Raw genomic sequence first — 16,247 nt, 5'->3', positions numbered from 1 at the left:
ATAAAGAGAAGAGAAATGGACATTTTCTGGATTAAAGTAGCTGATTGTGCCAAAAGGAGTTAAATGGTTCCACAATTGATACTAAAAAGGATACAAATCCAGTAAGGTCAAAGGAAAGAGGTGACTCCCATTGTTGACTCCTTGCTGAGGAGTAATAAGAAAAAATATTTATTTAACTGTCATTTATAATAGAGAAATAAAAAAATTATAAAAATAATAAAGAAATCTACTGCCTTCCCAGAGACATGCAGAATGTACTACAAGCTATGTGAACAAAAAAGAATAGATCAGGAGATTGTGAAAGAGATCATGTACCTGACATAGAGGCATGATATAATAATGTTTTCTCTTGGAGTTCTCTTACTCTGAAGGAAAGAAAGCAACTAATAACTTTTTGGCTTCTCTTAATAATAATTTTATTCTCCAAAAGTGAAATGAAGGAAACAATTTATGCTTTATTCTGACAAAAGCAACAAATTGCTGATGTGGAAAGGATGTGAACTTGAGGGCAAGAAAGAAATAACTTCACTTTAGAATTTGTGATTGAGAATGAGTTGATCATAATCTAATTGGGAAATCAAGTATCTGAGGGTTCGAAGACAGGGAAAAATAGGATTATGTGGATTAAGATTCTAAAAGGGAAAATAGTCCAGAAGGGATAGAAAATTCTCTAGGATGTATAAATGATTCTTTCATTACATATGTAGAAAGCAGCAAAATTAGTATTTGAATCCAAATCATTTGGCTCCAAGGAATCCATGATTTTTCACAGATAATGATCACACAGGGATTAACTTTTGACATTGTTACTAGACTGGTAAATTAAGGGAATGTTATTATAATACAGTTTGCCTAAATTTTACCAATGCATTTTAGAATGTCAAGGTGAGTGATAGTTGTTACATGTTGCTCTAGTTAAACCGTATCTGAAATATTATGATCATCTTGAAGTAAACAAAATTAGTTAATTCTTTCCTCTTGATGTATTAGTTAACATAACTATCCCGATTAGTTCTTTGTTCCCATAAATTTGATTGAATTTTTATTGTTGTTATTCACATGTAAACATTTTTTTCCATAAGGAAAGAATTGAGTGAGAGAAGAAATATTGTCCCTTCCTAAATACATTTTATTCTCAGAACATAGAACCAATTTTGACTATTTTGATTTTTCTAGAAATATAATGAGTCTTGAATTTAAACAAATTAGTTAAAAAATGATAGGAAAATATTTTCTAGTATCTTCAAAAATTTCCACATAACTTATGTATTTTCAGGATATCATAAGAATATAGATAGAACTAATAATAATTTTACATTTACTACAGATTTTGATGACTCAATCCATTTTGGAAGGGGACAGTACAGTCCAGCCAACCAAAGTCAAGGTCCAAGTTCTCCTTCAACAGTAGAGACAGTGGTAAGTTCTAAGGACTCATAAATGCCCTTCCCCTCCCTTCACCCTCCCACCCCCCAGTTTTTTAACATATAAAGAAATTGCAGATGGCTCTAAAATGTTTCATATTTGGATAGGGGAGACAAGGGAAATTGCAAGCAAAAATGTCTTAATTTTAATCACAAATTCCAAATTTGATTTCCTATGTCAAGGCAATTAAGAAATGTCAAAATAGTTACAAGAAAGGAAAAAAAAGACAAAAGCAACTGCTTATGAAACACACACACACACACACACACACACACACACACACACATACACACATTCTTATTATATAACTAAGGAGTTCAATCTCTGGAATTCAGCACATTTCTAAAATTGTGAAGTCATTTTGCTGCAGGTAGATCCATTGAAAACAGGATCTATTCTATTGAAATCATTTTTAGGAAAAATCAAAATGGTCTGTGTGTTTAAAAAAAAAGATTTCTATACTGGAAAGGTAGAGATCTAGCTTTGTCTTGCTCTGTGATGTGGGGTGCTTATTGATGAATAACATTTCTGTACTGGAAGGGACCTCTAAAGTCATATAGACCAGCTCCTTCATTTTCTAGAGGAGAAATTTGAGATCCATGGAGATTTTGAATTCCTCAGGGTCACATATATAAGCAAATTTCATGGGAGGAATTTGAACTGAGGTAGTCTGACTTCCAGAGGTGGGTTTTTTTTTTTTTTAATAGTACAATCATGGGCCTCAGTTTACTTATCTATAAAAATCAGGAAGGCAATTGACTTGTAAAGATTCTCTCTAAGTTCTTTTTTAACTCTTTATAGTTCTATGATCTATACTATCAATATGAATTTTGATAGTCCTTTCCTAAACTAACTTTGAAATTGGGGGCTGGGCAATACTGACCTATCACATTATTTGCTACACTTTAAAAAAAATTAACTTCAAGTAAAAATATTCATTTCAACAAGTATTATTAAAAAGTCTCAGATACTCCACATTGTAGCAGTAACTTTGTCAGCATTATACTGGAAAGATAAAGTATTGGCACTATATGTTAAAGAAGAAAAGCAAAAACAATCCCTTCACTCAAAGAGCTCCCAGTCTAATGGAAGAGACAATCTGCAAATAAAATATGCAAACAACCATGTACAAATAAAATTCGGTATATATTGGAGTTAATCTCAGAAGGATGGCAATATAATCAAGAAGGATTGAGAAAGGCTTCTTCAAGAAGATAGAATTTTATCTAAGATTTGAAGGAAGTAACGGAAGCCAGATGGCAGTAAAGAAATTTTAAAATATAGTTGGGAAATAATTGATGAATGATTGATTGATGTAATCAAATAAAAATATAAAATAAATGATTAAGACAGTAAATAAGTTGTATAGACCATAAATAATATTTGTAATTAGAGGCGAGCATGGGGCTGAGGATAACATATTTAACTAATTTACTCTTTTTTTCTCAATATTTTATTTTTCTAAATACATATAAAGATAGTTTTCACCATTCATTTTTATGATTTCATGTCCAAATTTTTTTCTTTCTACCCATCCTACTTTCTCCCTCCCCAAGATAGCCAGGAGTATGATATAGGTCATACATGTACAATACTTTTAAACATTTTTCCATATTGTCATATTGTACAAGAAAAATCAAACCAAAAGGGGAAAGTACATGAGAAAGACTAAGCAAGCAAACAAAAAAAGTGAAAAAACTATGTTTTGATCTACATTCCATCTCTCTTTGGCTGAAGATAGCATTTTCCATCCCAAGTCCATTGGAATTATCTTGGATCACTGCATTGCTAAGAAGATCTAAGTCTATCATAGTTGATTTTCACTTAATCTTGCTGTTGCTTATACAGTGTTTTCCTGGTTCTGCTTAACATCATTCAACAAAAATTCATGTAAGTCTTTTCAGGCTTTTCTGAAATCAACCTGCTCATCATTTCTTATAGAACAATAATATTTCTTTGCATTCATATATGGCTTATTCAGCCATTCCCCGATTGATGGGTATTCATTCAATTTCCAATTTCTTGCCACTACAAAAAGAGCCTACTACAAGCATTTTTGCACACATGGGTCTTTTTACTTCTTTTATGACCTTTGGGACACAGACTCATTAGTGACACTGCTAGATCAAAGGGTATGCACAGTTTTATATCCCTTTGGGCATTAATTGATTTGCTCTTACACACACACACACACACACACAATTATTTTAAGCAGAAATTTGATCTTAAAAATTTTCTCCCTCAGGTAATATGTAATTAGTTTGTTCCTTGATCTTTCTTTTAGGGATATTTTATACATAATCATTATGCATGATATTGAATATTGCATTGAGTAGTACAGAACAGAAAATTTGTCATAAAGATCTTACATTCATGTATATACTTCTTTTTGGAATTATTCTTTATATTTCATCTCTCCAAATACATGCAAAGACATCCTTCATGATCTGTTTCTGTAAAACTTGTATTACAAACCCTTTTCCTCTCTCTTCACCTCCCTCCTCCCCAGGACAGTGAACAATTTGATATAGGCTAAATATGTGCCTTCCTTCCAAACACATTTTCCACACTGATTTTTTTTTTTTAAGAGTAGATTAACCAGCATTAGAGGAGACTTTGTTCAGTTAGCATGTTATCAAATTTTAGAAAGTATATGGTAATCACTTTTTTCAGTTATTTGTAGGAATGCTAACATATAGCATTTTAGTCCATTTATCTGCTGAAAATCACATTTATCAGAAATTAATCAAAATAGAGATTAGCATGATATTTATACATCTCACTATATAGGTAAGGAACAATTTACTTTCTAGTAGTAATTTCTTAATTGATGTTTGTAAACTTAGGGAATTTTTGGCATTTCTTTACAAAGGTAAAGTTTCATTTTAAAAAATTATTTATTACAATTAATTAAAAGTTAATCGGTTCAGTTAGAATTTTTAAAAGCTGTGAACCTTTACTCAGAAAAGTAAGTTATCTTCAATCCACTAGATGTCGTACTTTCACCACTTTCCCAGAGAATGTTGCTATGATTCTTTTTTATAGGAAAAGCATTTCAGGGCATAATTACAGCATTAGTTCTTTTATGACATAATCAGAACAAATTCAAACTCTAATTTCTAAAGAAATGGTTACAGTTATTTTAGAAAATTTCGAGCAATCTGGTGTGGAAGCATTTTTGTCGTTTCGAGTAACCTTAATATTGTTAAATTAGTTTTTTTTTCTATAAATAAAATTTGCTATGTAGTACTTTACTACAATAAATCTGTAGTAGGTGATCCAGACCTATAATTTTATCACTGTGGGAACTCCTGGTGTGGAAATTGTCTTGATTCTGATCATCTGTAATTTATTGTCTTAAAGAGTTACCCTAGGGGACTGAGAGGTTAAATAACCCATCATGGTAATACAGTTAGTACATGCCAGAAGCATGACTTTGAATCTAAATATAAGGCTTCATGTTAATCTCTATTCACTTATGTACTATAAGAACATATGAGAAATTCTTTGATGTATGAATAGAAAGTTAGCCTTGAATTTAGGAAGACTTGAATCTGGGTTAAAGTCACACTTTTGACATATATTAGTTTTGTAACCCTGTATAAGCCACTTAATTGCTCAGTGTTCTAGGTGACTTCCTGAGGCAGCGAAGGTACTAATCCATATTTCTAGAGGGAGTTTCCTGTATCATAGAAATGTTGTGAGATATGCAAACTCAAAGAATCTATCTCCTATGTTTACATGGACTGCCTAACCTGTGGTAGAGCATTCCAGATGATCTCAGACACTTATTAGCTGTCTGATGCTGTTCAAGACATTTAACCTTGCTTCAGTTTCCTCAATTGTAAAATGGGAATAATAATACCTGTCTCTCAGGGTTATTGTGAGGATCAAATGAAGTAATAATTATAAAGCACTAAGTGTCATCATTAGCACATTGTTGGTACATGATAAGTGCTTATTCTTACCTTGCCATATCAGTAAAATCATAGATACAGCCCCAATTTCTTATTTTTAGATGAGACTTCTTACAGTGTAGTCTCTCAAGATTTTTTGAATCCTAATTCTTTTAGTCCTTCCTAGTTTTGGGCCATCTGCAGATTCACAAAATATGACTTTATCCAGGTCATTGATAAAACATTCAGTATCATAAGGCCAAACTAGATCCCACAGTCATACTAATTAATCTTTCAAGGTGACATCAAATCATTAATGTCACCTCTTTGGGTCTGGTAATTCAATTAATTCTGAATCCATTTTATTGTATTATAGCTAGATTACTACATAGTACCCACCAAAATTAACAAGGAAAACTTTCACCAAATGTTTTATAAAGCTAGGCAAACTGTACTTACAGATTTGCTTTGATCTGCCAATATAATTAAACTTTAAGGTTAGTCTGTTCTTTATAAACCTGTTCTTTATAAAGTCATTCTGGCTCTTTAGGAATCTTATTTATCTTAGCATTGACTTGTTATTTAGTAGAAAAGGAAAATGAAAAGTTCTCTTTTTTTGGTTATCCTCATCTCCTTTTCATATATCTCATAGTGGTACAGTTTTGAAACATTCAAGTAAGGCCCCTTAATATAATTAATATAATACAATACTAGATATTAAGATATAGGCTTTTTAGTCTTGCTTATTAATTAATTCTTTGTGACCTGGGCAAGTCATGTGTTCTTTATGATATTCAATGTCCGTCATCTATAAAATTTTCGAGTTGGACCAAATGTGTGCTAAGTTTCTTTCTATGTCTAAAGAGCTTCTAGACTATGAGTTTAAATTCTGTTTTGATGCCTATCTTACCAGTCATACTTGAAGGATGTATCTTCAAGTTCTCTTCAAATTCTAGTGTATCATGATGATGTTTACCCTGTTTGCTTTTCAGTGCTTCTCTTAAGTCCTGTGTTTATATTAAATTTTCTGTTCGGTTCTGTTTTTTCAATAGAAATGATTGAGAGTCTCCTATTTTGCTGAAGCTTCATTACCTCCCCTGAAAGTTGATGCTGAGTCTTTCTGGGTAGTTAATTAATGGTTATAACCTTAGGTCCCTTTAATTTCCGGAATATAGTATTCCAGGCCCTCTGATCCTCTGTTGTAGAGGCTGCCAGATTCTGGGTAATCCTGACTGTTACTCTTTGATATTGGAATTTTTTGTCTGGCAACTTGCAGTATTTTTTTCTTGAGCTTGTACTTGTTTTGTAACAATGTTCCTTGGGGCTTTCCTTTGGGATCTCTTTCTGAAGATGATCGATGGATTCTTTCAATGAATATTTCTCTCTCTGTTTCTAAAATATTAGGGTAGTTTTCCTTAATGATCTTTTGAAGAATGCTATACAGGCTCTATTTTTGATTATGATCTTCAGGTAGGACAATAATTTTTACATAGTCTGTTTTGGATCTATTTTCCAAGTCAGCTGTTTTTTCCAATGAAGTATTTCACATTTTCTTTCATTTTTTTCATTCTTTTTAGTTTGTTTGACTGGTTCTTGCTATCTCACAGAATCATTAGCTTCCATTTGTTCCATTCTAGTTTTTAATGTGTGATTTTCTTCTATTAGCTTTTGTATCTCTTTTTCCATTTGGTTAATTCTACTTTTTAAAGAAGTTTTTCTTCAGACAATTTTTTTTCCTTCCTTTGAGATTGCTTCTGTGGAAATTTTGTCCTCATCTGAGTTGGTGTTTTAGTCTACCCTGTCGCCATAATAGCTTTCTGTGGTCTTTGAGCACAGAGGTCCCTTGTATTTTCAGGGGGTAGTTTTGCCTGTTCTTTTCAGCAAATAGCCTGGTTTCTCAGAGTTTATTTTCTGAGCTGGGACTGAAAGTTGCTCCCCTGCTGTTCTGCTCTACTAAGCAAGGATTGTGGGTCTAAGTTGCTGATTTGCTGTTATTAAGACTCTCTCACCAGCTTTCCCAAAGTCTCTTTGACTGTTGGAAGATGGAAGATGTCTTGTTCAAGGAATAGCAAGGAAGCCAGTATCACTGGTTTGAAGAATATGTGGAAATGGGGCAGAAGGGTGTGTGGGGTGTAGGGGGACAGGAGGTGCTAGTCAGTGAAGAACTAGGAATGCCAAACAGAATTTTATATTTAACCTTAGAGGTGATAGAATGCCACCATAATTTATGGAATAGGGGGAAGGGTATTACATAGTTGAACCTACATGTTAAGAAAATCCCTTAGATAGCTTAGTAGAGGATGAACTGCAGTGGGGAGAGACTGAATGGCAGGCAGCCCAGCATCATCTCCAAACCTTCCATAACTGCCCTGTGCCTTTTTATGCACCTAAGAATGTAAATTCCTTGAATTGAGGATTGTTTCTTTTTTGTCTTTTTATGCCCAGCTCCTAGCACAGTCCCTAAAATAAGGTAAGTACTTAATAAATTCTTATTGATTGATTCTTCTTTTATTATAGGTTAAAAGAAACAACAACAAAAAGCAACTGACTTTTCAAAGCTTAGTTTTTATTGCTAGTTACAACCCATTCTAATCTTAAGCACTCTTAAAACTACTGTGCCATACTTTTGTAGCTGTTCTTAGTTATATCTGCCACTACTTCTATCTCTTCTCTATTTCTTTTTACAGCATGTTGATTGAAGAATTTTGTGTCCATATCTTTGATTTCAGACAATTTCTCCCCTTTCCTTGGAATTGTTTCTTTTTTGTTTATTCATTATTTCATGTTTGAAAGCTTCCCATCTCTCTTAGGTTGACTTTCTCTGTAGAGTTTTTAATCCCTGGGACCTTACTGGTCTTTCTCTGAATGCTTTCAAAAATACTTTCTAAAAATTTACATGGCTTGATTTTTCTCTCCTCTATCCTAAGCTTTAATGATTTAAAGCTGTTTTCTGCCATTAAAAAAAACACCAAAAAAAAAAATAAAAAAGTTTTATTGATTTTTGTTATGGTTGTTATTGGCTCATTACTCTTACCATACCTAACCATTCCATAGATCTTTTTCTTTGAATGAGAGGATAATTGGTAAGCCAAGCAAATGCATATAACACTTATGTCTGTTATACAAAATTTGGTACCTATAGTCCGCTCTCTATCTTCTAAGAAGAACATTGTTCCTTCTGTGTGGAATGCTCTTCTACTCTATATATTCATCTGATAAAATCCTATTCAATTCAAATGTCACTTCTATTTTCTACTTACTGGATTCTAAGGATGTGAAAAATACCTTTTTAAAAATATCGATTGCTTCATTGTTATTTGTTGTCATTTAAATGATTAGTTATTATTTATTACAAGAAGCATATTATTTTGAGAACTGAAGAACTATTTTCTTGTTGACAAAGTTTTACAGATTCTCATTTTTTCAGATACTATTCAATAAGGTTTTACTTTCATTTACACTGATGTCACATTTGTGTTAACTGAAGTAAACTCCTGAATCCTATTCAACATAATTCATAATAATTCAAAAGGGACTGAACTATTTATATATAATCAGTATCAGTCTTTCCAGTTCTACTTTTATATTATTTCTTACATTTATCCTTTTCTCTTTTGCATCATGAATACTCCAATTCAGGTTCTCCTTCCCTCATGCCTGGACTAATGGTAGTCTTCTAATTGGTTTAATTGCCTTAAGTCTCTCTCCTTTCCATTCTTTTTTCAACATCAGATGTGTCAAATATGCTACCGGGCTACAGTGTGATTTGAACCAGATTAAAATATAATTGGGAAATATTTAGCAAAATAAATAAAAATACAGTAAAACAGATACTGTTAATATGTGTTTTTCTAAGTTAATATGTGGTTGTCAGGAAGCCTTATATGTGATTTAGTGGCTCCTATTTTTATTTTGAGGGTGACATTGGATTGTATCTTTCTGTCGTAGTTCTAAAATCTGTATGTAGTGGCTAAAATGTTTTTCAATTAGTGTATTTCAAATTTCCTAATAATTTCACCATGATTGTATTTGAAATCAGGAGATGAGCAATAGGTATGTTTTTGCATGTTGGTAGGAAGATTTTCTGGGGTCAGGGAGAGTAAACATTTTTTTTTTGAGTTCATTCTAGTAAACAATGCCCCTCAGTTTAGCATCTGAAAAGAAACTTAACTATTTTGTTCATCTTCCACTAAAGTTCCATTTTTAATTTCTAGGTAAATTCAGATTAAATTGGCTACTAGATTGAAAAAAATTTTTTGCCTGAATTAATTTATGAAGAATGTCTTAATGAATTAGAAAAGTAGAATAGCTATCGCCTTCTTTAGAAGGATTTTGATCATAGGTAGTTCTAAAATTATGAGCTACAGAAAAATTTGGTGTGAAATTGAGCATAGAGTTTGAGATGTATTGGTAGTTTAAACTGTGGTCTTGCCCAGAAGTGGATATGATCCAATATTCAGGAAGAGAATATTTTCAGAGAAAATAAATTGATGCTTCCTCCCCCCTTCCCCTTCTGACTTACTCAAATGAAATATGTGTAGATAAGAGAAGCTAGACATATCATTTTAGGTTGTCTCAAACTGGGAGATCAAACAGTCTTTTCTTCCATAGAGAGAAATTCTTTATGCAATTTTGTTCACTTTTTAAAAGATTTTAAATTAGGTTTCTGCATTGAAAAATGACCTGTACTTTTAAATACAGTAATAGAACTTAGAATGAGCTCAGCTCATTCCAGTCCTTTCTTTTGGCAGGATGTAGTGGTATTTGGGAGATGTACAGTATTGTGCACTGCACTTATGTTAATGATTTCTGGTCCCTAACACTATTAAAAATAATATTTTCCATATTTAGCATAAGAAACTATCTTAGTGCAGTTAATAAATGGGAGGCTTATGGAAAAGATATTTCAGAAATACATTGAAGCATAGCTGAAAGCAATATAGTATAGTCCTTTTGACAACTTGGGAATAAACAAGGATTATATTCAGCTGGTACACTAAAAGCAGAAATAGAGTGGCTTCTCTGAACCCAAATTGTACTTCATCACATAAATGGATGGCAAAAGATAATTCGTTTCTCTCCTTTCTCCCATTTTTATTTACTTAAATCTACTTAATTACCATTTTAATTAGAAATTGATCATATGAAAATAAAAGTTCTGAAAATTTCAAGATATAGTTCTTTCCCATTTATAAGTATTACTTCCTTTTCAAGATACTGTCTTGAAAGCACAAATTAATTTATAAAAACATTACCTCCTACAGCCCTCCTTTAAGCTAATTCTCAGTAGTATAATGTCTTTATTCAGACACAAGGTCAATTTTAAAACCTGTCTTTAGCTTATCTTTAGCATTCAATCCTCCCTGGAGCAGCTAGTTGGTGTAGTGGATAAACTACCATCCTTGAAGTCAGGAAGACTTGAGTTCAGATTTGGCCTCACTCAACACTTCCTGGGTGTATTACCTTGGGCAAGTCACTTAATCCCAATTGCCTCAACAGCAAAAAGAAAGAAAGAAAGGATTCAATCCTCTCTTTAAACAGCCTACATTCTTTTGATACTCTGCAGTAACTTGTTTAACTAATCACTGTCCTTGTCATTCCCTTCGTGGCATCTTTTTTTCCAATTATTTTTATTTACTGCATTAAATAATTTCCAATTAAATGTAATTAAAAAAACTCATTTTAAAAACAAAATGTTCACTTCCAAATTCTCTCCCTCCCTTTCACCCTTTTCCCCTCCTTGAGAAAGCAGATAATTAGATAATCAGTTGTACATATGGAGTCATGAAAAATAAATTTCCATATAAACCATTTTATAAAAGATAATGCAAACAAAGCAAAAAAATTATTCATTAATTTCAGTCTTCATTTAGAAAGTTTATCAATTGTCTTTCTGATGGTAGATAGCATTTTTCAAATTGTCTTAGATCAGTATTATTTGTCAGAATAGCTAAATTTTTCACAGTCGATCATCATTACAATATTGCTATCACTATGTACAATATCCTTCTAATTCTACTCATGTCAATTTGCACTAGCTAATTTGAATCTTCCCATGTTTTCCTGAAACTGTCCAGTTTGTCATTTCTCATAGTACAATAGTATTCCATAACAATCAAAAAGCACAACTTCTTCAGCCATTTTCCAATTTATAGACATCCCCTCAACTTTCAAATATTTATCATCACAAAAAGAACTGCTATCAATATTTATGTGCAAGTAGGTCCTTTTCCTTTTCCTTTGACCTCTTTGGACTACCTGTAATGCCAAATACCACTACTAGGTTTGTATTACTTTTACAGGCCTTTGAACATACTTCTAAATTGTTCTCCAGAAAGATTAGGCTAGTTCACAGTTCAGTCAACAGTGCATTAGTGTTTGAATTTTTCCACATCCTTTCCAGTATTTGTCATTTTCCTTTTTTGTCATGTTAGCTAATCTGATAGGTGTGCAGTCATATCTTAGGGTTACTTTAATTTGCATCTCTCTATAATCAGTGTGATTTAAAACGTTATTTTATGTGACTAATAATAGCTTTGATTTCTTCTTTGGAAATCCACCTATATTCTTTAACAATTTATCAATTGTGGAATAGCTCATATTTTTATAAATTTGGCTCAGTTTCCAATATATTTGAGAAATGATCCTTTATCAAAGAATCTTGCTGTAAAGTTTTGTCATTTCTTTTTCCGCCTCATTTTTATAGATGAGGAATGATGCAAACAGGGTTAAATGACATGCCCAGCATCACATAGCTATTAAGTATTTGAGGCACTGAATTCATGAAGTTAAGTTTTCCTGATTCCAAGTTCAGTCCACTACCTGATTACACAAATAGTTTATTACTTATCTTTTTAAAAAAGGTTCCATTGATTCTTGCACTTTCTGATGTTTTGGTTTTTTAAAAGGAATGGCTATTGTGTTTTGTCAAAGGCTTTTTCTGCATCTATTAATATTATCAAATGACCTTTTTTGTTATTAATATAAGTCAATTATGCTGATAGTTTTCCTAATGTTTAACCAGCCTTTCATTCTTGGTATAATTTTTACCTGGTTGTAGTGTATAATCTTTGTGATATATTGCTTTAATTTTCTTGTTAATGTTTTATTCAAAATTTGTGCATCAATATTAATTAAGGAAATTGGTTTGTAGTTTTCTTTCTTTGCTTTTGCTCTCTGATTTAAGTATCAAAACCACATTTGTGTCATAAAAGGAATTTGGTAGTATTCTTTTGCCTATATTTTCAAATAGTTTATATAGCATTTAGGATGAACAATTCCTTAAATCTTTGATAGAATCCATCTTGTCCTGGAGAATGTTTTTTAGGGAGCTCATTTATGGCTTGTTCAATTTCTCTCTCTTTCTCTTTCTCTCTCTCTCTCTCTCTCTTTTTCTTTTGTCCAGGATCACACAATTAGTATTAAATGTCTGAGGCTAGATTTGAACTTAAGTCCTCTTGAATTCACGGCCAGTGCTTTATCCACTGCACCTACTAGCTGCCCTTCAATTTCTTTTTCTAAATTGTTTATTTCTTTTTAATCTGGGCAGTTTATATTTTTGTAAATATTCATCAGTTTTACTTAAGATAATCAGTTTTATTGGAAAAAGTAATTTAATAATGGCTTTGAATTCATCTTGATTGGTTATTTACCTTTTTCATTTTTGATACTAGTAATTTTTTTTTTTGTAAAAAATAAAATTAACCAATGATTTATCTATTTTATTGGCCTTTTCATAAAACTAGCCCCTAGTTTTATTTATGTCGAATTTTTTTTTTTAGTTCCAATTTTATTAAACTCTACTTTCATTTTCAGGATTTTCAATTTGATGTTAAATAGAGGATTTTTAATAATTTGCCCTTTTATTTAAATTGAATGCCCAGTTCATTTATCTACTTTTTCTGTCTTTTACTTTTATATGCATTTAGAGGTAAATTTTCCCCTAAGTACTGCTTTGGCTACATTTTGAAATGTTGGTCATTGTTGTCATTCTGTTTAATGATTGTTTCTATGATTTCTTTTTTGATGCACTCGTTCTTTGGGTTTAGATTATTTGATTTCTTTAAATGTAACTATCCTTCCATGGCCACTTATTAAATATAATTTTTATTGCATATGGTCTTTAAAAGTATGTACTTATTATTATTATTTTTTACATTTGGTAGTAAGGTTTTATACCTTATACATGATGAATTTTTGTGAAGGTGTTATATACAGTTGAAAAAAAAAAAAGGTATAATCCTTTCCATTCCCATTCATTTTTTTTCCCAGAAAGCTATCGTATCTAACTTTTCTAAGATTCTTTTCATTTCCTTGACCTCTCATCTGTTATGGTTAAATTTTGCTCTAAGGGAAGAGAGTTGAGGTGCCTACTGGAATAGTTTTCCTATATCCTCCTATAATTAACTTTTCCTTTAAGAATTTGGTTGCTGTTCATTGGTGAATTTGTTTTCTATTAATATTACTTCATTGTTTGTGGTACCTTTCAGCAAGGAATAATTTTACTATTTATCACCTTTAATCAGTTCTATTTTAGCTACATTTTGTCTTTTTTTTTTTTTTAATTCAGCTAAAGCATAGTAAATTCTTCTTCAGACCTTTATTTTAATTCTGTGTGTGTTTCTTTTTCAAGTGTGTTTCTTGTAAACAACATATTGTTGAATTGTGGTTTCTATTTCATTTTAGTTTTTTTTTTTATTCTGTTTTCAGGATTTCCTGAAAATGGTTCATCTCATTCACATTCACACTTACGAACTATTATTATATATATATATATATATATTATGAACTATATTTTCTTTTATCCTATTTTCTTCTGTTGCTCTCTCTCTCTCTCTCTCTCTCTCTCTCTCTCTCTCTCTGTCTCTCAGTGTCTCTCTCTCATCCCCACATTCTTCCTCTAAAGTCTCTTAAAGGCAACTTTCTTTGATAATTTATTGAAAAAATGTCTAGCTGCTATCTTTGATATTGACTTTCAGGTAGTCCAATAATTTTTCAATTATCTCTCCTTGATCTATTTTTGAGGTCAGTTATTTTTTTCTTTGAGGTTTTACTTTTAGGTACTTTGACTTCATTGTCTTCTTTGAATTAGTCTTGATCTTACCAATCACCATGGTCGTTTTCTATGGTCTGATTTTTTTGTTTTTTGGTTATTTTTCTACCTTATTTCTTGTTCTGAAATTTTATGTGAATTCTGGACTATAGTCCTGGAATGGTGGAGTAGGAGGATGGACATTCTCAAGCTTTTTGACACTGGTTTTCAGAGTAAGTTCTGGGGATTTTGAAATTTTCAGTTTTTTCAAGATATTGTGATCTGGGGAGAGATATGGTCATTGCTTTCTTGGCCTGCACTCTGGCCTTTCCCCAGAAACTTTCCCCTGATACTTTGGGATAATGATAATTTTATTATTAATTACTGTGTAATAATTAATGTTAGATTTAAAATTAGATAATGCAATTAAGAATAGTGAGATTGCAATTTAATCCTGTTTCTCAGGAGCCTTTCCTCCCTTGTGATTGGAAACTATATTCTAATAACATGTTTCATAAACCATGGTTATGAATGCAGGGAGTCTGTTAACAGCCTTCAGTGTTGAATATTTAGTAGATTGGTCACTTGGGATAAAAAACATTGTCATTCACTTTTTCAGTAAGTGAACAAAAGGTAATAGCATGTGAAGGCTAAAAGGGAAAAATCATGATTACTAAAAGTCAGAATGACTTTATTAATAACAGAATATACCACATAATCTCATTTATTTCTTTGATTGTACAACTAGGTTGGTAAATCAGGAGGATAATATAGACATTAGTGTACTTAGATTGTAGCAAAATATTTAACAAAAGAGTTCCTTTTCTACTTATGATTAAGAGATAGAACAGTATTGTTAGGGTAGTTTGGATCTGATTGAATGATCAAAAGTAAAGAAAAATCATTTAAGGGCCAAAATCAAATTAGAAGGAAGCTCTTTATAGAAGTTTCAGAGGATCTTTCTTTGGCCTTTGGTCATTTTTATTAATGGCTTAGATAAAAGCACATATATCTCTCAATTTTATATTTATCATGAAATTATAACTAAAACATTGCATGACAGAATCTAGAGCTAAAAAGATCTTGATAGATTAAAATCAAAGGGTAATATAAAATCAATTAAGACTAAATTTGAAATTTTGTACTGGAGTTTTAAATATCAATATCATAAATACAGGATGATATAGGCATGAACTATTAGTTCTGCTCTGTTCTTCCATGTACTGGACCTCTCAAAAAAGACAAGTTGAAAAGAATGATAAGTATCACGAGATGATTAATGAGACAATGTGCAAGAATGTGCAAACAAAGATCCATTGAAAAAACTGGAGATATTAGCTTAAAGAACAGAAGACTAAGAAGGACATAATAATGTTTTCAAGTATTTGAAAATCTCTTATAAGTATCAAATGAATGTTTTATTATCCCTATCCTGGCATTGAAGAATAATAAAGTATATTTTTCTTTATGTGTTTTTAGGTTCCACTAGTGCCATCTTCATTGGAAAGTGCTGATGTTTCGCCGCATATGATAGCAACAGACATTCCTGAATTGAAAGATCGTCTTATGGCTCAAGGTAACATTCTTGGGTATAGATTTGAATGGCTAATTTTTTAAAATTACAGATTAAACAAGACAAATATTTAAATGTTAATTTCAGGCAAGGAATGTAATAATAATAATGATAAATGTCAGATAAGTCTTTTGAAAAATAAATAAGAATTAGAAATTTACCTTTAAGACTCTAATTCCCAAAATGTTTTTCAGTAACAGAAATACTTTATTAGTAGAAAAAACTTTTTATATCAGGGTACCAATGATTAATATTTTAATCAATTCAGCAGAAAAAATTTGGTGCACTAGAGTGGGAGAGATCAGGATTTGATAGCCATTGA

The 16,247-nt window shown here is 31.5% G+C and overlaps 1 protein-coding gene across 1 annotated transcript in view; it reads left to right on the top strand.

The window, feature by feature from the left end:
• RTTN (rotatin) overlaps positions 1-16,247 on the top strand; it is a 213,390-nt gene that overhangs the window by 125,542 nt on the left and 71,601 nt on the right. Inside the window, exons 34-35 of the mRNA XM_023496275.2 lie at positions 1,328-1,419; positions 15,832-15,928. Coding sequence (XP_023352043.1) covers positions 1,328-1,419; positions 15,832-15,928 — 189 coding nt within the window. The remainder of the gene's footprint in view (positions 1-1,327; positions 1,420-15,831; positions 15,929-16,247) is intronic.

The sequence above is a fragment of the Sarcophilus harrisii genome, chromosome 1 (genome assembly GCF_902635505.1).
Source record: "Sarcophilus harrisii chromosome 1, mSarHar1.11, whole genome shotgun sequence".
Taxonomy (NCBI): Eukaryota; Metazoa; Chordata; class Mammalia; order Dasyuromorphia; family Dasyuridae; genus Sarcophilus; species Sarcophilus harrisii.
Note: the sequence above shows the minus strand (reverse complement) of the source record. Positions and strands in the feature narration are given on the sequence as shown.